The sequence below is a fragment of the Desmodus rotundus genome, chromosome 6 (assembly GCF_022682495.2).
Source record: "Desmodus rotundus isolate HL8 chromosome 6, HLdesRot8A.1, whole genome shotgun sequence".
NCBI classification, from domain to species: Eukaryota; Metazoa; Chordata; class Mammalia; order Chiroptera; family Phyllostomidae; genus Desmodus; species Desmodus rotundus.
In genome coordinates this window covers 30,212,295-30,238,431 of record NC_071392.1, presented here as the reverse complement: position 1 = coordinate 30,238,431, position 26,137 = coordinate 30,212,295, and the positions used below count along the sequence as shown (strand labels likewise).

Sequence of the window (26,137 nt, the reverse complement as noted above, 5' to 3'; positions counted from 1 at the left end):
AAGACCTGCATCATAATAAAACTTTTGCTGTTAAGCTTTTAACATAAATTTAGAAGGAGCACATTTCCCTTTTAGAATGTACTTACTCTCTGGAGCCAGATCCCCTTGGTTTCACTTCCGAATCTGCTGTGGATTAGCTGTGTGTGCTTCTGTGGGTCACTTACCTCTCTGTTGTGCTTCAGTTTCCTCATTGCGTAAAGGAGATGATAACAGTACCTACCTGACTGAGTTGCTGTGAGGATTTAATAGATTAAAATCTATCAAAGGTTGAGAACATTACTGGTTTATAGTAAGTGCTATGTAAGTGTTAGCTACTATTATAATTATTACCATCATCATCATTATTGAACTATTTCAATAAATCTATTTTACATTCAAGTCTCCTTAAAATTTTTAAAACATAGTTTTCTTAAAAACAGGAAGTTGTACTTTGCTCGGGAGTAGACAGTGATCCAAGTTTCACATTTGGCTCTGTTTATAGTCCCGTCACTCCCAACACCAGAACTTAATTTCTAAGAATCAACCATGTACAAGATGGTTATAATGATGGGGTGCTTATTTCAGCTCATTTTTGCAGTGCCTGTGGAAGGAAGTTTCCTCAGCATTTTACCTAGAAATGCCCGCCTCTATGTATAGACAGTGAGGCGGCCTGGTAACAACCGGGGCTAATGAACATTGCAGATTCCACAGAGGCCACGAACAGTCGACGTCATTTGAACAGTATATATAATTATAATAGCTTATGAAGGTAATGAGGTTTTTTAAAAACCCTGTATCCTTCAAGGATGATAGAGACTAAAATTACCTGTTGCAAACTTGGGTGCAGTTTTGCCTTAGAATCTAAATAGGTCCAGTACCTACTTAGATTCATGGATATGGTAACAGATGGTCAATCCCTGGTGAAGACACATGTAAAGGAAGATTTAAATTTTCAGGGACATGTGCATCAGGACTTAAAATTCCTGTTATTACTTAATTTTATTTTAGAAAAGGCAAATTTCCCAAAGATTTTCACCAGGATATTAAGAGTTAATATACTACAGTAGGGTCTTACGGTCACATACATTGAGAAATGTTGTAGATAGGACAAGATTAAATGGTTATATTTCTTTATTCATGAAATAGATATTTATTGTTAGAAATGACACATACAAGACAGACTTCATGGAATTTATATCTCAGTGCAGATGATAGAAAAGAAACAGAAAAGAAATAAAAGGGTTCCAAACTGTATTAGTAATTCTGAAGGAAATAAACAAGGAGCAGAAATAGAGATTAACAGGGCAATAAATACTTGAGAAGTGCGATTGCCTCTGAGGCAGTGGCATTTAAGCCATGGCCTGCGGTAGGAGAAGCTGCTAGACGGGAAGTGAGTGAGAGGGAAGAGTGCGTGTGGGGGACTAAGGCGGACAGAACGTGGTGCAGTGAGTGGTCCAGGTAGAAGCGGCTGGAGCAATAGGTTGTGACGGCCAGCTCACAGAGGAACTTGAGGATACAGTGAGGAGTGTGTGAGCATTGCTGGAAGCCTGTAAATAGTTGTGAAGGGAGCGGAACCCTGATCTGATTTTCATGTTGGGAATTCACTTTGGGAGCTAGCAGAGATTATGTCTAGGAGGGGTGCAAGGGCTAGTGAGGTCAGACAGGAGGCCGCTGGAGTGGTTGGAATGAGAGAAAACAGTGCGTGGACCACATTAAAGGTGGTAGATATGCAGAAAACCAGACTTCTCACCGCTTTTAGTATGCTTATGTGTTGTGTAAAGCTTTGAGTTTGGGAATAAACATCTAAAGGATTTGATCAAGGAACACACATCAGGAAACGCAAGTTCAAGAATGACCTCCTGAATCATTGATAATGAAAATATTTATTTCCTGATGGAAATAAGGGCTCCTTCCTCTACTATACAAGGCCTGCTTGAGTGTGGTTGGTAGGGTAATAAGAAGGGTGTAATAATTTATAGTTTTAATTTGAACATTTCACCTAAAATGGCATATGGTGTGCTTGAGTGTGATATTGTTAAGAATTACATGTTTATGATTTTTTAATAAAATATTTTGTAATAAAAAAGGGGAATTATTTGTGTCGGACCCTGTATTATTTGCAGACAGCAGGGTTTACAGTCATAAGGTTTTAAAAAAAGCACCTGATTTTGGTGAGCAAAGGGAGTTGAGGTGCAGACTGTGGAGAGACTCAAGCACGGAGGCTTTTCCTGCGCAAAGCAGGATTACAGAATAAACGGGAATACTATGAGTAGCAGGTGTTCGGGAAACTAAGAGAAAAGAAGAGACCCGAGAGAAGGGCTCTGCCTCTTATGCAACGTAGTCCAGGGCCGCTCTCGTTTATGTGTTTAACTCTCCTCGTGGTCATCTGTAAGTACATCCACACGAACATTTTTCTCGAAATGCTCATGATTCCCTGCAGCTTTGCAAACTCTTAAGGGAGAGCACTGGAAGTGGAGTCAGAAGGCTAGAATTCTCATGGCGGCACTGTCACCTGCTGGAGGGGGGACGTCACCTCTGCTTCCGTCTCCTCATTAATGAAAGCATCAGGCTCCTGATTAATAGAGGTAAAATACTGGTTGCCAAGAAAATGTACGGCATCACCTCAAATATGAGGAATGCCTCTTTCACAAGGAAAAGTGCAATTTAATGAGACGGTGACTTTCGGTTTTGATATCTGCTGAAAGCTACCTCATAAATTTGCCCAGATTATTAAAATTTTAGTAGCTAAAAAATCCAAGCTTCTCATTAATGACTGTCCACTAAAATAATATATCTAACAATGAAGTTATTTTCGTGTTGAATGGGAAACAAAGCAACTCTGTGACTTCTTGTTCCTCTGGAACTGGCCCTCGGACGACCACGCTCGCTCTCCACCTTGCTGGGGCTGTGCCACATGCCATCGTTGTGGTCCCTATGATTTCGGAATGAAAAAGTGTCCTAATATTGTCCTGACCTTTTAGCCCTGTGGTAAGTCCAAGGGACGAGGTGCTAAAGCAATTTGCATGATTGTGTTCTCTGTGCCAGACCGTCTTTGAATCTCGGGCTAAAGAGATCACATCTCGAGGTCTGCGGACACTGACGTTTTCTACAATACACCTTCCTGCTTGTGAGGGTTCTGTCTGTCAGAGGCAAAGTTAGAAACAAATAATTATGCCACAGTTTGGGTTAATTAATGGATGAGCCAAGCCAATTTGAGATTAAAATTTGGCTTCAGCGCAATTTGTCTTTTCTTCTCCCCTGTGGCCCAAGTAAACTTGTGAACACCCGGCAAGAGAGGAGATTTCCTCAAACGGCCGAGCTTTCCTTAGAAAATTATTCTTATCAAAGAGAGATTTCTTTCCTAGTGTAGTCCTAGGGTAAGTGTTGTTACTTTTAGGTGCCAGGAAACAACACATATAGCTTTCATATTCAGCTGACACCACATTTGTATCTGTTTACAATAAATTCATTTCCCATCTACTTAACAGAAACACATTTGAGTCAGACATGAAAGCCTAGAAGGACTAGATCACATTTTATGTTCTTATTGCAGTGCAGGAACTTCCTGCTTATGGACGAAGCTACTGAGAATGTCCACGGACATACAGCATGAGCCCAGACTATTTCGGGCTATTCCAGAAAGCTGGGCTTTGGCTATCAGTAGAGCCACAGCTTCTATAGCCCCACTGGGCTGGAGAGCTGAGCATAAAGCCTCCAGAAATACTGACTTAAAAGTCCATGGAAAGGGACTCCTAATTCCATCTGTTAGTAAAGGCTCTAATCATTCAGGGTAATATATATAGATTGTAATAAAAAGATCTCTGTCACCTTTGAAATGTCATTGGACTCAGTGGTGGAATGAGCATAGCTTTTCGGCATCAGGCAAAGTTAGATTTGAGTCCTATTTAGTTTATTGCTTCAGAGATACCGTGAACCTCGGAGAGTAGCGTAAGCTTTCCGAGTCTCTGTTTCTTCATCTATAGAATGTGCTGGATAACATCCCGGACTGTCACGAGAAATGACTGCGCAATGCTATATCCAGGGATTATAGCTGTTTTTTGTTATCACTTTAGTTACATTCCTAAGTCTAGGAAGTATTAACTTGTTGATGATCAGTAATTTAAACAATTTAGGATTACTTGCTTCCAGGGCTCTCATTGAGAATATGAGAAGAAAATTTGTTTTTCCTGCCTATAATACCTATAAATACCACCTATGCAGCTTCAGCCTAGTGTAAGAGGTAGCGGGGAAGCAGAGGTTTATACTTTGTGATTAAGAAAGTGTCAAGGGCCTGATGGAAAATCATTCTACGTGCTTACATGGAACGCTGCGTTGTGAATTTGCGGGCTATGGTTTAAATGCTTGCTAAAGAAAACAGAGTGGGGGCTTCCAGCCGACACTGACGCAAACTGGAAGTAAGAATGTGGGTGTAAGAAATGTGAATGAATTATTGATTTGGAGGAAGTAGCAAGGAGAAGGGGCTGAAATCTCTGGGGCAACAGCTAGTTGGTTTCTTAAAAGAGGAAAAATGTAAGCCTCAATGTGACAAAAAAGATTTCGGGAAAAAAAGAAGCATGATACGCAAGGCCACATTCAGGGAAGTTTAACTCATTTCACTGGGCGGTCTCCCGTGTGCACCGGGGAATACAGAATCAAGGAATGGATTTGTCCTTTTTAATCTAGTAAGGAAATAAAAAAAATTAACAGATATCCACAACAAAATAGTGAGAACAAAGTGCCATAAGACAAATACAGTGGTATAATTTGCGATCCACAATGGGCATGTTTCCCTGAAAAACTCAGCTGTGCAACTTTTGAGTGCACAGACATTTTGAGAAATATTTGGTTGCTGTAATTTTGGCATTTCGAGATTGCAATCTGTAAAGGTAGGGGTTTATAAAACCCATACTTTTTCTCCAATATATTCTTATAATAAAGCTATTAGAATTATTTCAATGAATAAGTGACAAAAGGGAAGAATACTTTATACGCATACACACAGGTATGCATGCACCTTTCTCTGGGAGCTCGAAGGACAGAGATACGACGATACGCGATATTACGTCTTGCTTGTGGGGGGCGTTATTGGATAAGCTGGTACGGTTAAAAAGGAGGAAGAAGCCTGTAAGTTAAACTTGAGGGGATTGTAAGATTTCAAAAAGAGGAGATAACATGAGGGGCACACGTCAAACTGATTGAAATTATTGCGTACCCTCAGTGCCTCTGTTTCCTCACTTATTTAGTCCTCAACCTACACCCTACCCACTACTAAAATTGCTCTTTGTTAAATCCAGCTGTGATCTCTCATTCTTTATCCTGCTTCATTTATGTGCAACAGCCAGTTTAGATGCCTTTCTTCTGCCTGGCTTCCATAAAACTGCTTTCTCTCCGCTTCTTCCTGTTATCTAGCCTTTCACCACTGCCCTCTTCGCAGGCTTGTTTTCTAATTGTTCCTTTTTAAAAACTGGTAATCCCAGTATTCTGTCTTAAATGGTTTTCTTTTCTTTTGAATTTTCTGCCTTTGTTTTTTTTTTTCTTTTTTACTTATTCAAAGGTGAAATTCTCCATTCCTACACACTTTCGTCTTCCAGATCTCTAGTGAGAATTCTTTCCTGAGTCACAGGTTTCTGTATCAGCTTCTACTGGACATCCTCACATGAATAAACCAAGTGTATCATGTTTCAAATTAAATTCTTTTATCTTTCTTCCCTAAAATATTCCTTGTCTGGACTATGTGAATGATATCCACCTCTCCTATCACCTGTGAAAACCTGGAATTAATCACCCCCTCAGCCTTTTTCCAGCAATGATCTGTTTTCTTTCTTTTTCTATTTCCAACAAGGTGATCCTCCTTATTTTTTCCCCTGTTATGCAAAAGGCTCCCAGCTTCTAGTGCATTTGTATCTATCCTTCTTTACGGCTAATATTTCTCCTAGTTTTCCACCAGAGTGATCTACCAGAATGGCAGATCTGATTATTTCAGTCCCCTACTTTAACTCCTTCAAGGACGCCCATTATCTTCATAATAAATGCACACCCTTCAGCCCGAAGGCATGCAAACCCTTTTGTAGCTGATGCCTGGCAGACCTCAGGGCCACCTAAAAGACCTGTTAGTTCCCCAAATCAGCAAACTGTTTCAAGCCTCCAGGGCTTTTTATTGACGGGTGTCCTGCCTGGAACACACTTCTTCTCCTTCCCTCTTCATTCTGTCTTGTCCATTCAATGCTGTATCATGTCCCTTTTAGGGGTCACCTTCATTAAACAGCTTTCCCCATGGCCAGCTCAGTGTTGTCCCTGCTTCCAGAGCATTTAAGGCATTGTTTATTGAGGTACTTACCACATGGGTTTGTCTGTCTCCTCCAGTCCTCAAAAAGCCAGGAGCTGTAATTTGTCACAATAGCTCCTGACTGGGACATAATAGGAATTTAGTAAATATTTACGAAATTTTAAAATATGAGCAAAGTTATAAGAATGAAAATGTGTTGGATGTGTTACGGGTAAATGATGAATACATTTTGAAGGACAGAGGAAGGTAAAATTTGAAATGCTGAATTCTGAACTACTGGACAAATAAAAGGCAGGACCTGGGGCTAGGGTTTCTGGTAGAAACCAGTACTTAAGCCACGCAGCTCCGCAGCTGATGCAAAGCCCTCTCCCCTGTCACACACCCCAATTCTGAGGCGATAGAATATAGACGGAGGTTGACGGGCAAGTGCATGAAGGTGGAAAGTAAAGGAGGGGCTCCAAAGCTGGAGTCCAATTTTGTGGCGACACTAAGGCTTCAGAACTGGAGTTAGGCAGCTGTTGAGGTTTACTATGTAGCTTGGATAAGAAAGATAAAATGGGGATAATCTTATATCGTGAAACATCTTAAATGTCAGGCTGAAGAGTGTTTCTAAGTCTTGGGTCCCCGGGCCATCAGTGAGACGTGGTGACCAGAGGGTGACAAAATGGGAGCTCGGAAAACAAGCCCTGACTGCGCTGTGGATCACTGCAGGCAGCACGTAGGGGCCGAAGGTGCCCGAGTGAATGGTATGAGAATATTTAAGTGACCCATAATTATGAGAATATTTAGGTGAATATTCTACAACATATTTGAGTGAACATTTTACAAAATATTTTGTAAAATATTTATTTTGTAAAAGGTAATAAAAGTTTAAATTGGAGGGGTGGCAGTGAAACAATGAGGAAGAAAAATGCAGCATCCATGGGGAAATTGGGCGTAGTCTTGAGACTTGATAAAAGAAAGCCATACATTTGCAAATAGAAATTTTAATGAAATAAAATGGTTAAATATTGACTACAAAAACAGAACATACGTCATAGAGCCAGGTACTTTATTTCTTTGGGAAATAGCTCCATTGATTTAGAGTATCTGTGCTCCTCTTTTACAAAGAATAGCAATTCATATGCTATTTTTAATAACGAGTGGCTTTTCATTTGAATGAAGACAGAATCTTAATACCTCAGGTATGACAGGTACCCTGGAGGTACCATACAATGCCGGGCATCGGCTCAGTGGGAGAAGCACAGCCAGCTCCTATGAGATCGAGTTTTGCCGAGCCAACCCCGTATACCAGACCTTTAATTGTATTCCTTGACAGACACTTCTACCCTAAAATTATTTTGCTTTTTATTTAAAAAAAAAAACAAAAACATGTTCCAGACACCAAACACTCTTGTTGGAAAACAAGAAAATTTTATTTAGAAGTAGTCTCCGATGACGTTCTCTATTAATTCTTCTCCTCACCCCAAATTCTTCATTTCAAAAATAAAATTTTAAAGACTCAAAACCTTTCCACACGACCAGTTTTCTAAACCCATAAAGCCAGAAACGTATGTGAATATTATTTTGTTTTGATAGTAGATTTGAAAATAATTTAACACCTTTGTGACAACACAAGTTATCAATTGTTTTTTATAACCCTCATTATACAGACCTCTGGGAGATCATATTAATATTGAAAAGCACACAGTGTCACACAAAATAATGCTTTTAATTATAATTAAAATGGAAGAAAATCTCATTCCTGCGTGGAATGATTATGTAGTGGTCATTTTTTATTGGACCCCAAATCCTTGAAGATTGGGACATGTCTTATTTTTCTGTGGAACGTCAAGCGTAATGCAATTCTTGGCATATAATAAACAGTCAAAAACATTTTTGAATAAATGACATTTTAAAAAATATAACACTTACATAGAACCTACTATGCACCAAGCACCTACCCAAAGTGCTTTACAAATATTAACTCATTTAATTCTCATTAGAAATACCTTGTCTTACAAAGGAAATTAAGTCATGGAGAGGTTAGATTATTTTCCCCCAAACCCACAGCTTCTTGGAAAGTGATGGAACCAGGCATAAAACCCAAGCAAAGCCATGCAGAATCTGTGGTTTTAACTAATACTGTTTTTTTTAATTCTGTCTTTAAATTTAAATATATAAAATATGTATATAAATATATATTTTATTACAGTATTGAACTTAGAACAAGTAGACCGAGGTTCAAACACATATTAAATTGATTTGGTTTGTGGTTTTGAGCAAGGGCATTAACCTAATGGGTCTTTAATTTCCTCATACGTAAGTCAGAATAATAGCTGGTACCTCCCAACGTGACTGTAAGCTTTACATAAATAATTCATGTGAAAATTCTAGAACATAGTCAGCACTCGGAATCTGTTGGTGTGTCAAGGAGAATGGTACTGTTTTTCTCCTTCTCCCCTTTCAAAAGGGTACATATTTACACATTACACACCATGCAGGTCTTAGCAAAATAAGGTCAAGTTCTGTGTTTCATGAAGCATTATTTCCAACCTCTCCTGCAGGTAGACTTAATTTACCAGAACATTTTCCAGACAGTCCAGTAAGCTTCAAACTCAATAGATTGTTTTCTGGAGAAAAAGATTTTCTCCTGGAAGCTGTTATGATTTAAACATCTACAAAAAAAATCTCTTTCTTCTAATTGGGAAATCAAGTTATACACCTTATTAAAGAAAAAAGGTTAGACCATCAATAAAACATACAGCATTTATTTTTTAGTGTGACCCTCTGACATTAACAGGCTCTGCCAGATCCGACAGGAACCATCTCGGCCATTGGTTCCTAATTATGGCTGCACATTACCATCATATATGCATATGTATGTGTATATATATGTGTGTATTTTAAATCAAAATGCAGACTCCTTCCTCAGATATTCTGATTTTATTGGTTTCAGGTAGGGTCTGGACAGCCGTATTTTTGTTTTTCTGAAAATTCTGCCATGGAGTCTAATTTGCAGCCCAAGTGGGGAATACTGGTTTAGGCTATCATTGAAAATTTCACCAGTCTCCTATTTCCAGTTTGTTTTTACTCTTACAAAAACCAACAACAGATCATCACTCCTCTCAACATTGCAAGAGTCCGAGAAGTTCACCACACACAGGGTTGCCACAGCACTCCTAGGCTGAGGTTTAGCTCTATTTCTTTCACTGACTGGAGCAAATTCGATCTTTCTCTAGTCATCATCATTCCTTATCATCATTTGGAATTCCCAAAACACAAAAAAGTGGGAAAGAGATGTCGAACCTACATCAGCTAATTTTCTTCAATTCCAAGCATCACAAAACAATGCAACTCTAAGATTATTCATGTGTTCCTGTGCATAAGTTATAATAAGGATTTCATGTTTCCTGTGCTCCATATGCTGCTGTGGTCAATAAGTAATCTTAGAGCACTTCGCAGTATGGCTGAATATTATTCTTGTAGCTAGACCTCCTGAAATTAACAGTAGACTGGAGGCATAAAACCCAAACAAATCACGGCTGAGGGATATTTTGAGCTAGTTAAAACACCGAGTGGAGATGAGTGCCCCCCGAGAATGCTGGCTCAAACTGCAGAGATGCTTTGCAAATCTAATGGCCTCGGTTCCTCTCCTAATGCTGGTGAAGAGGACCAGCAATTTTGGATTATTAAAGCCGAGTTCTTGAACTGAACACATAGTAGGCTAGCAACACACTATTACAAATTACACTTTATAAATTCCACAACACTAAATGCATTAATTCCTACTTTGTCTTTCATGGTAAGCCAAAGTGGTCCAAATGTATAAAATATTTGCCTTCTCTTAACATTTACGACACAGTCAAACTTGGACATTCTGCTGTTTAAAAGATTAGTTTCAGGAATACGTGGTCACACTTGGTTTATCTTGAACATTTCACTTTGAATCACCCAATAATTTCAACGAGTAGCCATGAATAGATGACTTGGTTCAGGTTAACTACAACCATGATATCGTGAGGGTCTCCTGAATGCCTATTAGTGGATCCCTGCCTTCCAGTCTTGCATGCACCACACAATATTAGGTTAAAGCTTTCAGAGAGAACTTAAGTAGATGGGCAAAATAAAGTCTGAATAATGGGTTAAACATCTGTGTGGACTGTTGATTTTTGACTTTGATTGAATTTTCTTGGACCTCAAGGAAAATATATGTTGTGGGAAAAAGAGTTAATTTATTGGAGCTGTTCTTGATGCCTTTCACCCAGGCTTGGAGAGAGCATCATGAAAAAAGAGGACCCACTTGGAAACTACGCACACAACATATTTTTCCTAATAGGTGTGAAGAATGGCTGCTATGCATAAATGATTGTTGGAAAATAATTCTCTGTAAAACACGACTTAACAAGCAACTCCATCCACCCCTGTACTCATTCCCCAAATCCAGAACAACCACGACACATCACATAGACGCCGGCATTATCTTTTTGTTAGTTAATAAACACCGTTTGGAAAAAAAACCCACCACGGTCAGCCCCATAATTTCCATACCCAGTAAGATGGAGAATAAAATTTTGAGGGAAAAATCATATTAACAGCATAATAAAAGTCACAAAAATCAGAGGACTTTTCAATGTGAAGCCGTAAGTTGTAGCTTCTTCCCAGGACTACCTTTTCTTCCATAATCAAGGGTAAAGTGAAGCGCCTGAGACCAAGCTGACCCCTACATCAGAACCTCAAACACCACAATCAAACAGCAGTTTTGCAAGAAGAAAAAACAAGGTACCTCAGCCACCGCCACTGTTAACCATCCCTGGGAACATCCCAAAGCGCACCCCAGACCCTCCTTACCTCGCATGCTGGCACTGGGCAGCTGGGCACAGCTCAGTAGAAGCGAAGGGAATTCTCAGGTGCTCCAGACTCAGGAACTCAAGCCACAGCGTTCATCTGCAGGGCAGGAGACGTTAGGTGCCGGGTGAGGGGCAGACAGTGCGCACCTCTCCAACCCAGGCAGGTCGGCCAGCCGCGCGCTGCAGCCCACCCAGAGTCTGGGGGGCTGCCTTTCTTAGTTTGACAAGAGGCCAAACTGCGTTAAGTCCTGAACCCTCTCTCTCTTTTCCCCCCTTCCCGATTTCCTGACACTTTGATTCTGCCTTAAGTGATGCTTTAAACCTAGTCCCAGCTTGTATTACAGGCTAAAAGGCAACTGCTTTCCCCCCATGCTCTATTTCCACCTCCCCAAAGTCCAGGAGGCTCACCTTCCAGGAGCCTTCCTTTCCTCGCTCAGCTGTGAGCAGTGCGCAAACTTCTCCTGACTTAAGAGTCTTATCCTCGCCCGCACCCCCGCCCAACTCCTCCCGCCTCCCTCCTCCCTCACGGCCCCCCTCCCAGCTGCAGAGGAGGTGGCTGCGGAATTGATGAGCGCCAGCCGCCCCCCTCCACCCCTCCGCCCCCGCCAGCCCCTTCCTGTCCCTGGAGGGGGAGTGGCGAGCTGGAGAGCTCCGAGCGCCTCCGAGCCAGCCCCTCTCGCCCGGCCCGCGCGAGTGGGGTTGTGCCCGTGGCTGCCTTGTTCCAGTCCAGGTTGGGACTCACTCCACGCGTCCCGGAGACCAAAAACGCGGCATAAACACGGAAAGCAAGAGAGGGACCCGAGTCAGACCTGGGGTAGGGAGGGATGGGTGGGCTGGGGGCGATGGTCCGGTCTAGGAGATTCGTACCGTCCCTGGAGACAGCTTTTTGGGGGCCCTGACCCCTCCCTGGAGGATGCAAATTCCGGAGGGAGGTGAGTTTTCAAAAGAACCCTCCCGGGAGACCTTGCCACCCTAGCCCCATCAGCCACTACTCGGGGGACAGCACCTCCTGGGAGCCTCTGGAGAGGGTCGGTAGTGGGCGAGGCAGTGAAAGTGGGGTGGGGATGAGTGGGAAAGAGGTTGGCTAGGAACTAGGTGCTGAGAGCAGGCAAGAAAAGGAGCCGGAATGCAGGAGGTAGGAAGAGGGACCACGGGGGTCCAGGAAACCCTGGGAGAGCGTACGGAATTAGGCGAGCTGGCTAGAGCTGGGGGCGCTGGCTGGATTTGGGGGGACAGCGCCCACCACGTAGGAGTCTGGGGGTGGGCACAGTGGGTGAGTGAGCGCAGTGGGCACGGCGTGGGAAGAGGGGGACGTGGAGTGCCAGACTTGGTATTGGAGACTGCCAACACCTCCCGCTTCCCTCCTAAAGCCTTTGATGCCAGGTGGATCCCGGGACGATCGGAATCCAAACAAGGTGCAACCAGGGCGGGTAGCACCTTGGTAGGCAGGCAAGTTGGTTCCAAGGATGCACAGCCCTTAACATATAGCCCACCGCTAGGGCAAGGCAGTAGCAGACACTTATTTTTTTTTTTATTTTTTGAGAACTCTGTGCAAGGGGCTTTGGGTTAAGAATGAAGCATCCCGCTCATCCCGGGACTGCAACGAGGCCATGCATCCTCCAGGTTACCAAAATTGTGTGCTCAGCGAAAGAAATAACGAAATAATAGGACGGGAAAAAAGGCAAACAGCAGCACAGCACACTTCCCGGGCAGTCGCAGTTTTTCCTAGACAGAGTGCCCTGTGAATGGGACGGCAACCCGCACCCATCCGGTCTCTGATTCTCCCTGGAGAGAGAAATTACTATAGGCAAAGCGTGCAAGTGTGTCTGCCCAAAGGGGAGCTCCCACTCCCCACCCAGGGGAGCCTCAGGGACCCCTAATTTATGCGACTGCTGGCTTTTAGGGAACCCAATAGAGGGCACAGTCAAGGGGCAGAGCAGCTCTCCCACTAGACCTTCCGGGGGTTTCTTTTTCCAGGCCCCATCTCCCCTCCATAGCCCCCTCCTGCAGTCGGGTGACTTAGAGGGCTGCCTGTGACTCACCATGCATTCAAACCCTACATTCACCCCACTGCAGGGGAATATTCTCTAGTCCCTTCATTCCTGGGATCTAGGTGGGAATATTGTTATTAACAGTAAAAAAAAAAAAAAAAAAAAGTGACTAGGAAGGTAATCTGGGCAACGAGGAGTCTTGCAAAGGAACACACACAGTAACACAAACAAGGCCCATACAAGTAAACTTCTGAATTCAGGATTTAGATAGAATATCCACTCTGTGCTTCGACAGCTACCCTGAGTTCAGTAGCTCCCTGCTTCTCAGCTCCTGCTGACCCTCCAACACCAGACCATGCGCTCCTGTAAGAATTCTCTTTCACAACATTAATTACCCCTTTTGGGGGTGGGGGGCAAACAAGCAGAGAATTACTAAAGTTCTTTGAGTATCTCCTATGGTCAACTCCTGGGGGCCAAGCTTTGAAAATTTCCCTGTTGCAGCCCAGATCGTGGGCATAACATTGAATTGGGAGATTTTTGCCGAGTGGAGGGTGCTGCTGTCGTCTGCACTGTGCCACAGAGCTAGCTAGCACAGGGAGATTTTTCTGTTGGAGGTTAATCTTAGGGCATCCTACATCCCTGATGGACAGTCAGTAAGTAATCTGAGAGCAGGATGGGCTTGATTCCGTAAAGCCACTAAAGATGCATAGACCACAGCCCTTCACCTTAACCTAGAGAGACAAAACAAAGTCTCAATTAGTGAGCAAAGAAGTCATACAAACCTTAAACCGTGTGTGGTACAAGCATAAGGGACCCAGGCTGATTAAAGTGCTAATTGTGTTAGAGACATTGGAGGAAAACCTCTGCAGGCAGAAGATCTCAGGGAAGGTGACACAGTAGAAGTGGGATCAAGGACGAGGCACTCTGGTCTCTCGAGAGGGTGAAATTAATGGTGTCGGCACAGGTGTCCATTGAACACCAAAGGGGCTTGCAACGGTTAGGAGCACTTGGCATTTACAGAAGTTTAAGTCTTGCTGTCTTAACACTTACCAAAATATTTCCTGTGTAGAAATAGTGTTGCAGATTCTTGGAGGGTGGATATTAACCTGGGGATGGTCTGATAGAAGGATTGGCAGTGTTTTTTGTGGGTTCTCAAATCAACTTAGTAGATTTCAGCTGCATTTAAAAAAAGGAAATGTAGGTTAGGAAATAGTAAAGTTCATTTGTTTCTGTGACAAGTGTGAGCATGGTTTTGTGAAACTTGTTTTTCGTGTATGTGTGTGTGTGTGTGTGTACACCGAGATGCAAAGTACAGTATGTTTTCTTCTGTGACTCGATCAGAAGTATCTGAAGATGTTTGGTTTTAATAAGCGACCCTTCAAATAGAATGCCTTATATTTGGAAATAACTCTCTAAAGGAAATTAGTTCATCAAAGGGGCCCTAAGAAAATAAGCATCTTAACATGCGACAATCACACATTTCTGATGTTTTTAGATTATTTATGACTGAAATTCTGTCTTTATGGGACTTTGCCCCTTTTTATCTTTAAAAACATTTGCCTTTGGGAAGATATTTACTGAGAATTCTTGTCTTCCACGTCTGGCTACTGAAAAACAGTCTTTTGCTGCAAACCCCTCCACTCTCCTTGCCGAGGAAGGGAGTTTGAAGTTCTGCTAATAGAAATGGGAAGGCCGAGGGGCGTCTGAGCTCTGTCTCTCTGGTCCAAGGTTTACTCATCTGCAAAACAAGGACTTGGACTACATCCCTTTAATGCCATTTCTGATCCTAGGATCCGGTGACTTCTTGAAATGCAGAGAGTGGAAGGAAAATTACCAGTTATTAAAAATTAACTCTACTAAAACTTGCTCTTGTTATATATGATACTGTAAGGGAAGGTGACATTATGGAAATACTAAAAAGTCATTTAGTTCTGTTTGGACAAAAGTCATTTATCAGGCTAAGTGAATTAGTTTGTGTTCTTTTGAAAAGAATTTTAGAGAAAAAAATCTTTTGGCTCTCTCAGGAATCCAATATCGATCTTTAGTTAAGTCTCCAATCAGCAAAATTTTCCTTGCATTGAAATTCAGCCCGATCCCTCATCTGTATCTGTCAGCAATTTAATGCATATTTAACATCACCTTATGCCACCACACACTGTCCTGGGCACGCAAGGGGGACTCAGAAATATAATATGTAGCCCCTACCCTCAAGAAGCCCACAATCTATTTGAGGATATCCGATTTTTTCCTCTTATAGCCTCCTTCCAAAGAGACAACAGCTGGTGATTATCCTGTGTATAATTACCCTTCACAGATTTTCAGACCTCATCATGACAGAGAGAATAATAATCCACCGTGGTGAAGAATGAATATTTTCATTTTGAAACAATTTGAACCTCCACATGATAGATCAAGCTCTCTTGAGGGTGACCTCCTGCTTCGATTTTCCACCTCCGTTCATTTACAGCAATAGGAGCCCATGCACTTGTAAGTCTCGCTTCTCTCGTGTTTCCAGGGGTGCAACACGGTTGTGTTTCTCTGCAGAACGTCTCCTAGCAGGAGAAAAACAAATTCCATTTAAACTAGCAAGTGTCTTTCCAGAGCGTACGACCATAAACTGCACTTGGGTTAACTGTTAACTTTATAAATAAATAACTCAAGGTAGGAGGGAGTGTCGGGGGTATACACTGGTAAGCAGCAGTGGAAACTAATTGCTTCCTCTCTGATAAAGCTGAGAAATATCCAGATATTTCCTATGATTCCAGAGAGCATTCTCAAGGGAAATCCAGGAGCCAGGAGAAGAACTGCAGAAGCAAACCGGTGCATGCATTTATTTATTAATTCATGTAATAAACAATAACTGACTGAGTTTTCGAAGTTTACATTCTAGTGGGAGGATGGAAATAGATAAGAAAATAAGAAATAAGCTGTTAATTTCTGATAGTGACGATGATATAAACCGTGGACAGAGGTCGGAGAGGCAGGCGTGGGTAGTGCCTCCCTCAGCAGCTCAGGGAATGCCCTTCTGGAGCTCGGATGTGAAAGACAAGGAGCTGGCCGTTCTGAGCTTCCTAGTAAAAACCTTGTACGGTGCCACTTCACCGAGCCCCCTCCCCATTACATGAAAGGAAACGTCACTTGGTTCAGGAATCTACTCCTTTTGTGATTCCGTGTATGCGCGTGTGTGTGTACTTGTGAAAGGCTCTCTCTAATTTACTCATATCTAGTCTGTGCTCAGGAATCTGGGAGATGGCAGGTATTGACTCGCAGTAAGTGAGACAAATAGTGGTAATTTGCAGTATTCTGGAGGTGAGACCTCTCACATGGCACCAGCGTTTAGGCTTGGGCTGTCTCAGGATGTACTGACGGAGTGCTGAACTGCAAGCCAGTTTACAGTATTACTCAGAACTAATGTAAGACTTGTCTTCAATATCTCTGACTCTTAATTTTCCCTTTTCTGATTAAAAATCGATAGGTTTATTTAACTCCTACCACCTGCTATATGCTATGCACTATACTAAGTACTTTAATGCATTATCACATTTTAAGTCTGTGAAGTAGGTACAATTAGTTTCCCATTGTAAAGATGCAGAGACTGATGCTTAATGATTTCAGTGATTTGACAAAGAAGCTCCGATTCTAAGAGGCTGACCTTGATTCAGTAATGACTCAGTACAAATCTTATGCCTCATGAGGCATAAAATTATTTTCATTGTCAATTCTATACAGATTCACATGTGTTTGAATGACAGCCAAGAAAATCTTTAAAAAAAATAATTTCTGTTTCAGCCAACCCAAAACTGAACACCTCGTCGTCTGAATTACAGCAAATTTTTACCTTCCAGGCATAGTATAGTCTAATGTGGAAGTCAAACCATTTAAACAATTAATAATAATTCAAAGAACTGCAGCAGAAGTGTGTTCCAGTGCCCTGGGAGCTCAGAAGAGAGGGGATTAATCCTGCCTGGGAAGAGATTTGTTTTCACTAGTTATCATCTCTCTGAAATCTAACACTTTGGCACGAACAGACTCTGGCGCGGGTGGGCAACTGTTAGAAACACAAGAGTTTTATGTGCCCCAGAAATAGAACTACTCTTTTTTAGCATAAAATAAGAGGTGACATTTTCAATTACATGGATAAGTATACAGTGAATGAAATCACATAACAGAATATATTGTCCATACAACTTTTCTTTGGATATTGCATTTAAATATTGAAAACATTGTTTCCAGTTTCCAGTTTAAGCAAAAATGTCATTGGGATGATAATGCTTCATGGCCCGGGCATTTATAGGGCAGAAAATGTAACAGAATAAGCAGAAAACACAAAGAAAAACTATTTTAAAGGTAAAATAAAAATAGAAAGAGAAACAATTGACCCAATTGCTAAAACTGAGGCCTTACATGTCTGAAAATGTTTCTGTAGAATTTGGAATCAGCCAGCACCAGCTTTGGCCGTCAGGAGCAGACGGGAGGAGAAAACAGACCCGAGTTTATAAGGGATGCCAAAGCAGATGGAGCGCTTTACTTCAGGTAGGTTTCCCTAATGCCTTAAAGTCCTCTGATGCTCAGTGACAGAGCAGGCCCCTGGTGGGCATCTCTACATACTTTGGAAGTTGATTTTAATTATATATGCTCCTCAGAGAGGAAGGTGGTGATGAGGATGTACATATGTGTTTCAAAGGTGGAAACTGAAAAAAAGAAGACACCTTCTGTCTAAAGAGAAAGAGCGTGAGTAGGTCGAGGATTAAAAGAGAGGAAGGGACTTTGAGAGATGGCTATTTCACCCCTGAAGTGATTGTTAAACTACTCCTGTCTCCGTGGTTCTTAAAAACTGACTACAGGGTACTAAATTGATTACAGATTACTATTTAAAGGGGAGGGGCTGAAAACCAGGTCTTCAAACCTCGTTAACAGCCTCTGCCTCTTAGCGTCAGCTTTTACTAGCTCTCCCTTCTCTACTTCAAAGGGGGGCAGCATTTTCCCACATCCTCTTTATTCCTGTTCTATTTAAGGAATGTTTTCACTCTGCTAATTGTTTCTTTCAAATGTCTGTTTATATTTCACCTCATTTTTAACCCTTTGATGAAATTCTTCTCCCGTATATTCCAAATTTCCCCTCCTGCTGTTGCAGCCTGCTTTCCCCTTTCTCCGAAAGCATACCTGTTTTCATCTCCATTGCTCAGTGATGAACCAGCTAGATTCTCAGCTTTGTGAAAACAGATCCATACTATTATTTAAAAGGAAATGTTGTGTTTCTTATGCATCTAAGATGAGCTCTTCAAAAAATGGACAAAAGAATCACCCCCTGTTATATGCGGAATGTTAGATTTGATTTAAGGATTGAGGGCAGCGCTTCTTAAATTTTTAAGGGCTGCAGACCACCTGGGTATCTAGTCAAAATGCAGATTTTGATGAGTCAGATGAGGGGTGGGCCCGAGGCTCTGCATTTCTAACCAGCAGCGTGCCCGTGATGCTGGCTTATGGGTCACTGTTCGTGCAGCAAGGCTTCAGAATCATTCCCTTTAAAGCTGAACTTCAACTTGTGAGCATTATTCTTTTAAAATTTAGAAGTAGTCATTATTTTTTAAAATGCATTACTGTATGACCATGGAAAATAAGACTAATTCTGGTCTTTTTGATGACAGGAATATCTTAACAATTTTCTGTAGTAGAGATATTTGAGGACAGTTTCCTGGTAAGGGAATGTTTGTCAATGAGGATATGCTGTTTTTGGAAGAGGAAGCTGGGAAAGAAATTTATTCTTGGATTTTATGGACATCAGTTCTCTTTCCTGGAGGATATTTGCTTAGAAGGAAACTAGTCTTCCTTAGAGGCAAAAGGAAGTGTTGATGGTAGAAGTAGTTGGTATTAGTGGTGATATTGGTGGTGATGATGGCAGTGGAGTTATGGTAGTGATGATGGTTGGATGGTTGTGGTACTAATGGTGGTGATGGTGGTGTGACGGTGGTAGTGAAGATGATTGTGGTGATGGAGAGGGCTGTGGTGGTAGTGGTGTGATTGTTGTACTGATGTTGTTGTTGTTGTTGGTGGCAGCCATGGTGATAGTGATGCCAGTGATGATAGTGTTGGCATTTGTGGCGATTTGGTGGTGGTTAGAGGTATGATAGTAGTGACAGTGTTGGGGAAGGTGATTGTGATAGCCAGAATGGTGGCAGTGGTTGTACTAGTTGTTATGGTGGTCGTGGTGGGGGTCAACATGTGGGTAGAGATGTTAGTGACTGTGGTTTTAGTAATTTGCACTAAATAACAGAGCCGCCAAAATTGGTTTTCAACCCTAGTTCAAGCCATTTAACATCTCTGTGTACTTGGCAAGTTACTTAATGTCTCTGAGTCTCATCAGTTTTCTTATTTGAAAAATGGTGATAGTGACATACTTAGCTGTGTGTATGCTGTGGGGATTAATGGAAATGAAGTGCGTGAAGCCCTTAGCCAAGTGTAAGGCACATAGCTGCTATCCAATAAATGAGTTGACTATTTATTGGTAAAATTGACTTTACATTCATTCTTAACTTGTGTCAACCGTGTTGAATTCAGACCTTTTAAATTTAGTTTATATTTTCTTTCTGTCTCTCTTTTTAACCTGGATGCATCCTTATTTGCTCAGAATGAGAAGTCACAGATTTGACATTGAACTTTGGATGATAAATGAATAAAGGCAGTTCAATCATTTCCAACTTAAAAATTCCTCTCTATAATTTTAGCTTCTTAGAAATTGATGCTTCCAGAATATAACAATATATCTTTCTGTCTAGAAACTTCAATGATCCTACAAACTGGGAGGTCAGAGCCAGTGCTCTGATAAATGTACGTGTTATCTTCCAAACATTTCTTTGTATTGTAGCCTAGGATCCTCCCTCAGCACCATCTTCCTCTTGTTCACCAAGTAAGTGCTCAGAAAACTCGGGCAAGTCTGTAGACATACAAAATTCCCTCCTGGAAAACTTTTAAGTGACTGCAAAAAAATCCAAACTTCCTGTCCAGGTATTTAAGATCTTCCTACCTTATATCCTAACTACCTTTGTAGCTAATTATTGTCCAGTTTTCACCTTAGCCTGACATGTTTTGGCCAAGTTAAGCTACTCATCATTGGTCGTAATAGCTTCAATTTATTAGGTGCCCACCATGCGCCACATACTATGTTTACAGCTTTTTATGTGCACTGTCTTTGTTTCATCCCTTCAGGGAATGGTTTATTATTCTTAATTTATAGATAATTAAAGATTAGAGTGATTTTGTCATTGTCACAAAATGAATAAATATTCCAACTCTTATATGTATATTCAAAGTAAGGGGACTAAATGGTAATGGGAAAAATATAATGAAGATCAAAAACCAAAACAAGAAACAAAGACCTGCTCCTGAGCAGGTGGAGCTTTCCTAAAGCTCTTCTGCTCACCTGCGTCTCTGCTGTTGCTCTGGTTGAGTTTCTATTCTGGAAGACACTCTTTTCAAAAAGAATTATTATTTCTTATAAAATCCTAGAAACCTTTCAAGGCTTCACTCAAAGAGCACTGAGTGGGGAGTGCCCGAATTTGAATCCCAGTCGTGTGACTTAAGGCAATTTACTTTCTCCCTCTGTACTTCAGCTCCTCAGCTGAAAAGCGGGAGTGATGACAATGTATTTGTAGCCTGAGGTTCATGTGAGGATTAAACATAAGCATGCCTTCATACTATTTCAAACACACGTGTGCACACACACACTGTCTGCAGCTGTGAAGAAGTTAGGTCAGTTCTTGCACAAACACTGTATCAGTGATTGTTGTAAAAGCAGAAGTCGTCTTAGAGATCATCCGGGAAAATCCTCCTAATTGGAAAAATGATGAATCTGAAACTCATAGAGGGTTTGTAATTCTGTCTTGTGCCACATCGTTGCTGGTACAGCCAACTCTAAAATTCAGGCTTTTCTCTCTCTTTTTTCTTTTCACCTGAATGTTTACATTTTCACATCGGAATATGCTCTCCTACAAAAGCTTTCTCATCTTGCTCTGAACTTCACTGCACTTCGTTCCTCTCTTATGAGAAACACTGCACTGTAACTATTCAGGTGACTGTTTTCCCTCCAACGTGATGGTGACATCTTTGGGTGTGGGAGGCTTCCCCGCTCGTCTTTGTTTCCCACACAACACTGATCCTGGCCGTGTGTGCTCACTGGCATTTCATGAGCTGATTGACATCTCCTGCTAAAAATTGAAATCCAGGTGCTTCCCCATCAATTTCCAGTCCAATCCTCAGCTTTGAGGGCTGGGTACAATTATACTGCGGATGAAACTGAGGTTCAAGGCTCGGAGGAGAGACTGGAAGGTTAATTGCACAGGTGTTCCAAAATCACCAAAGCAAAATTGAACACTGGTCATTTGCATTTTGGACAGCAATATTTTTGTTGCCTTCTTTGAATTCAGATAAACGGTTAGTCTATTATTTGCTCTTAATTTCTGTGCCATGTTGGTTTTCCTCATATTTTTCATTCTATGTGTTTTCTTCATTTAATTGAATTTTGCAGCAAGTTGAATTATATTTTTTCTCTGTTTTCAAAAGTAATGTTCATTATTTTTGAAAACAGAATATTTAGAAAATAAAAAGGAAGAAATAAATCCCTGTGACTTCATCAGAGATAAGCAACATTAATATTCTAGTTCTTTTCTCCCCAGTTTTGCCACATTAGAAATATTAATTGTATCTTATTTCTCTTATTTTATTTTATTTTTAATATATTTTATTGATTATGCTATTACAGTTGTCCCATTTTTTCTCCCTTTTATTCCCCTCTGCCCGTACCCCCTTCCCACTCTCATTCCCCCTGCCCCTTAGTTCATGTCCATGGGTTGTACATACAAGTTCTTTGACTTCTCCATTTCTCATACTATTCTTAACCTCCCCCTGTCTATTTTGTATCTACCATTTATGCTTCTTATTGCCTGTACCTTTTCCCCCATTCTCCCTCCTCCCCCTCCCTGCAGATAACCCTCCATGTGATCTCTATTTCTGTGAATCTGTTCCAGTTCTAGTTGTTTGCTTAGTTTCTTTTTGTTTTTTTAGGTTCAGTTGTTGATAGTTGTGAGTTTGTTGTAATTTTACTGTTCGTATTTATGATCTTCTTCTTTTTCTTGGATAAGTCCCTTTAACATTTCATAAAATAAGGGCTTGGTGATGATGAACTCCTTTAACTTGACCTTATCTGGGAAGCGCTTTATCTGCCCTTCCATTCTAAATGACAGCTTTGCTGGATAGAGTCATCTTGGATGTAGATCCTTGCCTTTCATGACTTTGAATACTTCTTTCCAGCCCCTTCTTGCCTATAAGGTTTCTTTGGAGAAATCAGCTGATAGTCTTATGGGAACTCCTTTGTAGATAACTGTCTCCTTTTCTCTTGCTGCTTTTATGATTCTCTCCTTATCTTTAATCTTGGGTAATGTAATTATGATATGCTTTGGTGTGTGCTTCCTTGGGTCCAACTTTTTTGGGACTTTCTGAGCTTCCTGGACTTCCTAAGTCTATTTCCTTTGTCAGATTAGGGAAGATCTCCTTTATTATGTTTTCAAAAAAGTTTTCAATTTCTGGCTATTCCTCTTCTCCTCTGGCACACCTATAATTCTGATGTTGGAATGTTTAAAGTTGTCCTAAAGGTCCCTAAGCCTCTCCTCATTTTTTTGAAAATGGTTCCCTATATATTTTCCTTTATTTCACTTTCCACAGCCTTTACTTTTTCTTCTATTTTGTGACCATACTCAACCATTTCTGTGAGCATCCTGATTACCAGTGTTTGGAACTGTGCATGTGATAGCTTGGCTATCTCTTTGTCACTTAGTTGTATTTTTTCTGGAGCTTTGATCTGTTCTTTCATTTGGGCCATATTTTTTTTGTCTCAGCACACCTGTTACATATAAGGGGCAGAGCCATATGTATTCACCGAGGCGGGGCAATCCATGTTGCTGCATCGTGGCACTGTATGTTGGGGAGGGGTCCGAGAGGGAACAATGCCACTTGTTTAGCTCTCTGCCAGCTTTCAATCACTTCCTCCACTACCCACAAGCAAATTGGGCCCTTCTGGTGCTGATTCCCAGGTGGGTGGGTTTGTGTACATTCTAGGATCCTGTGGGTCTCTCCAGTGAACTCTCTTATGAGGCTGGGAGTTTCTTTTGCTGCCTCAACTGCCACAGGTTTTTTCAATAAGAGGTTTTGAGGCTTTATTTCCCCATGCTGGAACCCTGGGTTGCGTGGTCTGTCTCACTCCCCAGTTGTTCCTCCCAGTTTATCCACACACAAATGTGGGACCACCAACTCCGCCAGCCTCCACTTTGCCTGGTCCTCCAGCTGCTGCCTTGCTGTGAATCCTCTCCACTCTGACTGCCCATCTCTGCCCCTCCTACCGGTCTGTATGAATGTTTCTTCTTTAACTCCTTGGTTGTTGGACTTCCATACAGTTTGGTTTTATGGTAGTTCTGGTTATTTTTTGTTTTTAAATTTGTTGTTGTCCTTCTTTTGGTTGTGCAAGGAGGCAAAGTGTATCTACCTACGCCTTCATCTTGACTGGAAGTCCTTATTTCTCTTATTTTAAATTATGTTTAAATTAAGATTGTAATTTTCTTTGCAACTTACCTCTTTCTGTCATCATCTAGGATCTGGAAGAGGTAAGTAGCAAACACACTTAGGGGGACATATGATAAGCAGTTCAAAGTAAAGATTGCATGATTTTCATGCATCAGGAAAACTCTTCACAGGTTTTACCGAGTCTGGAATCTGTTTTCTTCCAGCACAACTATGGCAGCATAATTAACATCCACCACTGTTATAGTGCTGCCTATGTAGAAACATCGCTTTTTAGTACAGCTAATGGGAGTCCATTGTCCAGTGTCAGAGGTACAAACATTTAGAAAAAAGCACAATGAAATTTTCAGCATTTGCATGAACCTTCTACAGGTGTTAGTATAAATCAAAATCAGGTAAATAAAAGGGATAAAGTCTGTGTATAGCATTTTAAGTCGATACTTCGAACGGTTGTAGAGAGGAGACTGATACTTCTTATACATATTATATAACTTCCTTTTGTAAATGCACAACAATGACCAACAACCCCACTCCCCCAGAAGGTTTCCTGATGAAGAGAAGTGAGCAGTTCATGATGAATGAGGTGGGAGGAGACTGTGTCAGACAAGAATATTGATGCTAGGTGGGTTTGAGGGTTTTGCCTATTGCCTAGTGAGTAGGCCTGCAGGTTATATTACTAGGAATTAGGTATGACTGCAAAAACCTCACATAACCATTGATTCATAATATTAACAATTATTTCTCTCATCAAAAAGTACATTGAGATGGGCATTTGATGAATAATATGGCTAATAGGATTGGTTCCTACCAAGTCCCCAATGACCTGGGCTCCTTCCAACTTGTTGCTTTTCTGTTCCTAGAGTGAGGCTCATGTCCTTATGAGCTGAGACAGAGTTCAGTGACTGTAACCACATTTCATAGAGTGGCAGGATGCAGGAAGCAAAGGATAAAGCATTGAAGGGTGTGTGCCAGCTTTCTTTTAAGAGAAGTTCACAGAAGCTGCCAAGTGACTCTCATACTTACAGCGCATTGGCACAATGAGTATGGGAAAATAATACAGGAAAATCAATTTTTATTCCAGACCAAAATGTGATAAAATTATATCAATAAAAGGAGGTGAGGATGGATAAAGTGGACAATTTTGATCTTTTCTAGAAAAGTTATTACAAGAACCACAGTGAATATTATTTATAGCTTATTCTATCTATAATTGTGTTTCAGGTAGCTCTTTAATAACATAAACAGTTCAGTCTAGACTCTCCAGTGCAGGGGTTCGCAAACAACATCTTGTGGGCCTTCTAGCATGCCATCTGTCTTCGTAAGGAGAGCTGTGTGGGAGTACAGCCATGCCCATTCATCTGTCTGTCATCTGTCTGTCATGGCTGGCCATTTTTGCACTGCAAGAGCTGAGCTGAACAATTGCAACATGGACCTGAAATATTTACTATCTTGTTTTTCCTGAAAGTTTGCCAATTCTTGCTCTGGACTCTAGAGTGTGGTTTCAGAAATTTTGAATGAATACTTTTTTTTTGGTAATTAAGTCCCTAGTTATAAAATATAAAAGAAACCTTATATATTTTTAGTACATTTAGGTACATCCATAAATCAGATATATACTACTCTTGTTTGTATTATTATTTAGACAAGAGAGAAGGAGAAGAGATGGGAGTGGGAGTTAGGAAATATTGATACAGTTTAGTTTCTTTAAAAAATCAGAAGTAGCCCTGGCTGGTGTAGCTCAGTGAATTGAGCGCGGGCCCGTGAACCAAAGGGTCCCGGTTTGATTCCCAATCAGGGCACATGTCTGGGTTGTGGGCCAGGTCCCCAGCAAGGGGCGTGTGAGAGGCAACCACACACTGATGTTTCTCTTCCTCTCTTCCTCCTTCCCTTCCCCTCTCTCTAAAAGTAAATAAATACAATTTTTAAAAAAATTAAAGAAACTATTAAATAATCAGAAGTAAATTGTGACAAAATAGTCATACCTAGGTGATGGGTATATAGAAAGCTATTAAATTATTTTCTGTTTCTTATGTTTAAAATATTCTATAATTAAATAACTTAAGATGTTTAAAAAGGAAAAAAAATTACAGCCCTCCCTTAAAAAAAAAAAAAGAACTTGTAATGGAATTTCGATGCCATTCCAATTTGAATGTCCACGGGAAGCCCCTCACAGAATGGTGACCCTATTGGAGTGTGATGTTTTTATGACTGAAACTCTAGAATCATTTCCACAGTTCTAGAGTTTCTGCACATCTGTAAAATGTGTCTGCCTCTGTTTGTGTACTTCAAAAAATAGCACCTGCACCCAAAACCAGAGAGGAAGGACAAGGTATCCCAGAAAAGGAACATCCTGTGTCGGAATTGATACATTTGGGAGAAGAGAATGTCTGAAGTAATAAGGGCTCTGCATTTTTTTTTTTGTTGGCATAAAATGCAGATCATTTACTCACAGTGGGATAAATTATTTAGGAAGATCAAACACC

At 41.1% G+C, this 26,137-nt stretch overlaps 1 protein-coding gene and 1 long non-coding RNA gene across 2 annotated transcripts in view; one reads left to right on the top strand and one right to left on the bottom strand.

Annotated features, from left to right (window-relative positions):
• Positions 1-11,575, bottom strand: part of CALCR (calcitonin receptor) — a 71,139-nt gene extending 59,564 nt beyond the window's left edge. Inside the window, exons 1-2 of the mRNA XM_024577266.3 lie at positions 11,503-11,575; positions 11,096-11,191 (exon numbers count right to left, since the gene is read on the bottom strand). Of these exons, the coding sequence (XP_024433034.2) occupies positions 11,096-11,102 (7 nt within the window). The 5' untranslated portion in view covers positions 11,103-11,191; positions 11,503-11,575. The remainder of the gene's footprint in view (positions 1-11,095; positions 11,192-11,502) is intronic.
• Positions 11,576-11,932: 357 nt separating this feature from the next.
• LOC123478368 (uncharacterized) lies at positions 11,933-17,580 on the top strand. Its single transcript, XR_006653551.1, has 3 exons — positions 11,933-12,026; positions 15,400-15,572; positions 17,512-17,580. It is a non-coding gene; the product is annotated as an uncharacterized lncRNA (long non-coding RNA).
• Positions 17,581-26,137: the final 8,557 nt, after the last annotated feature.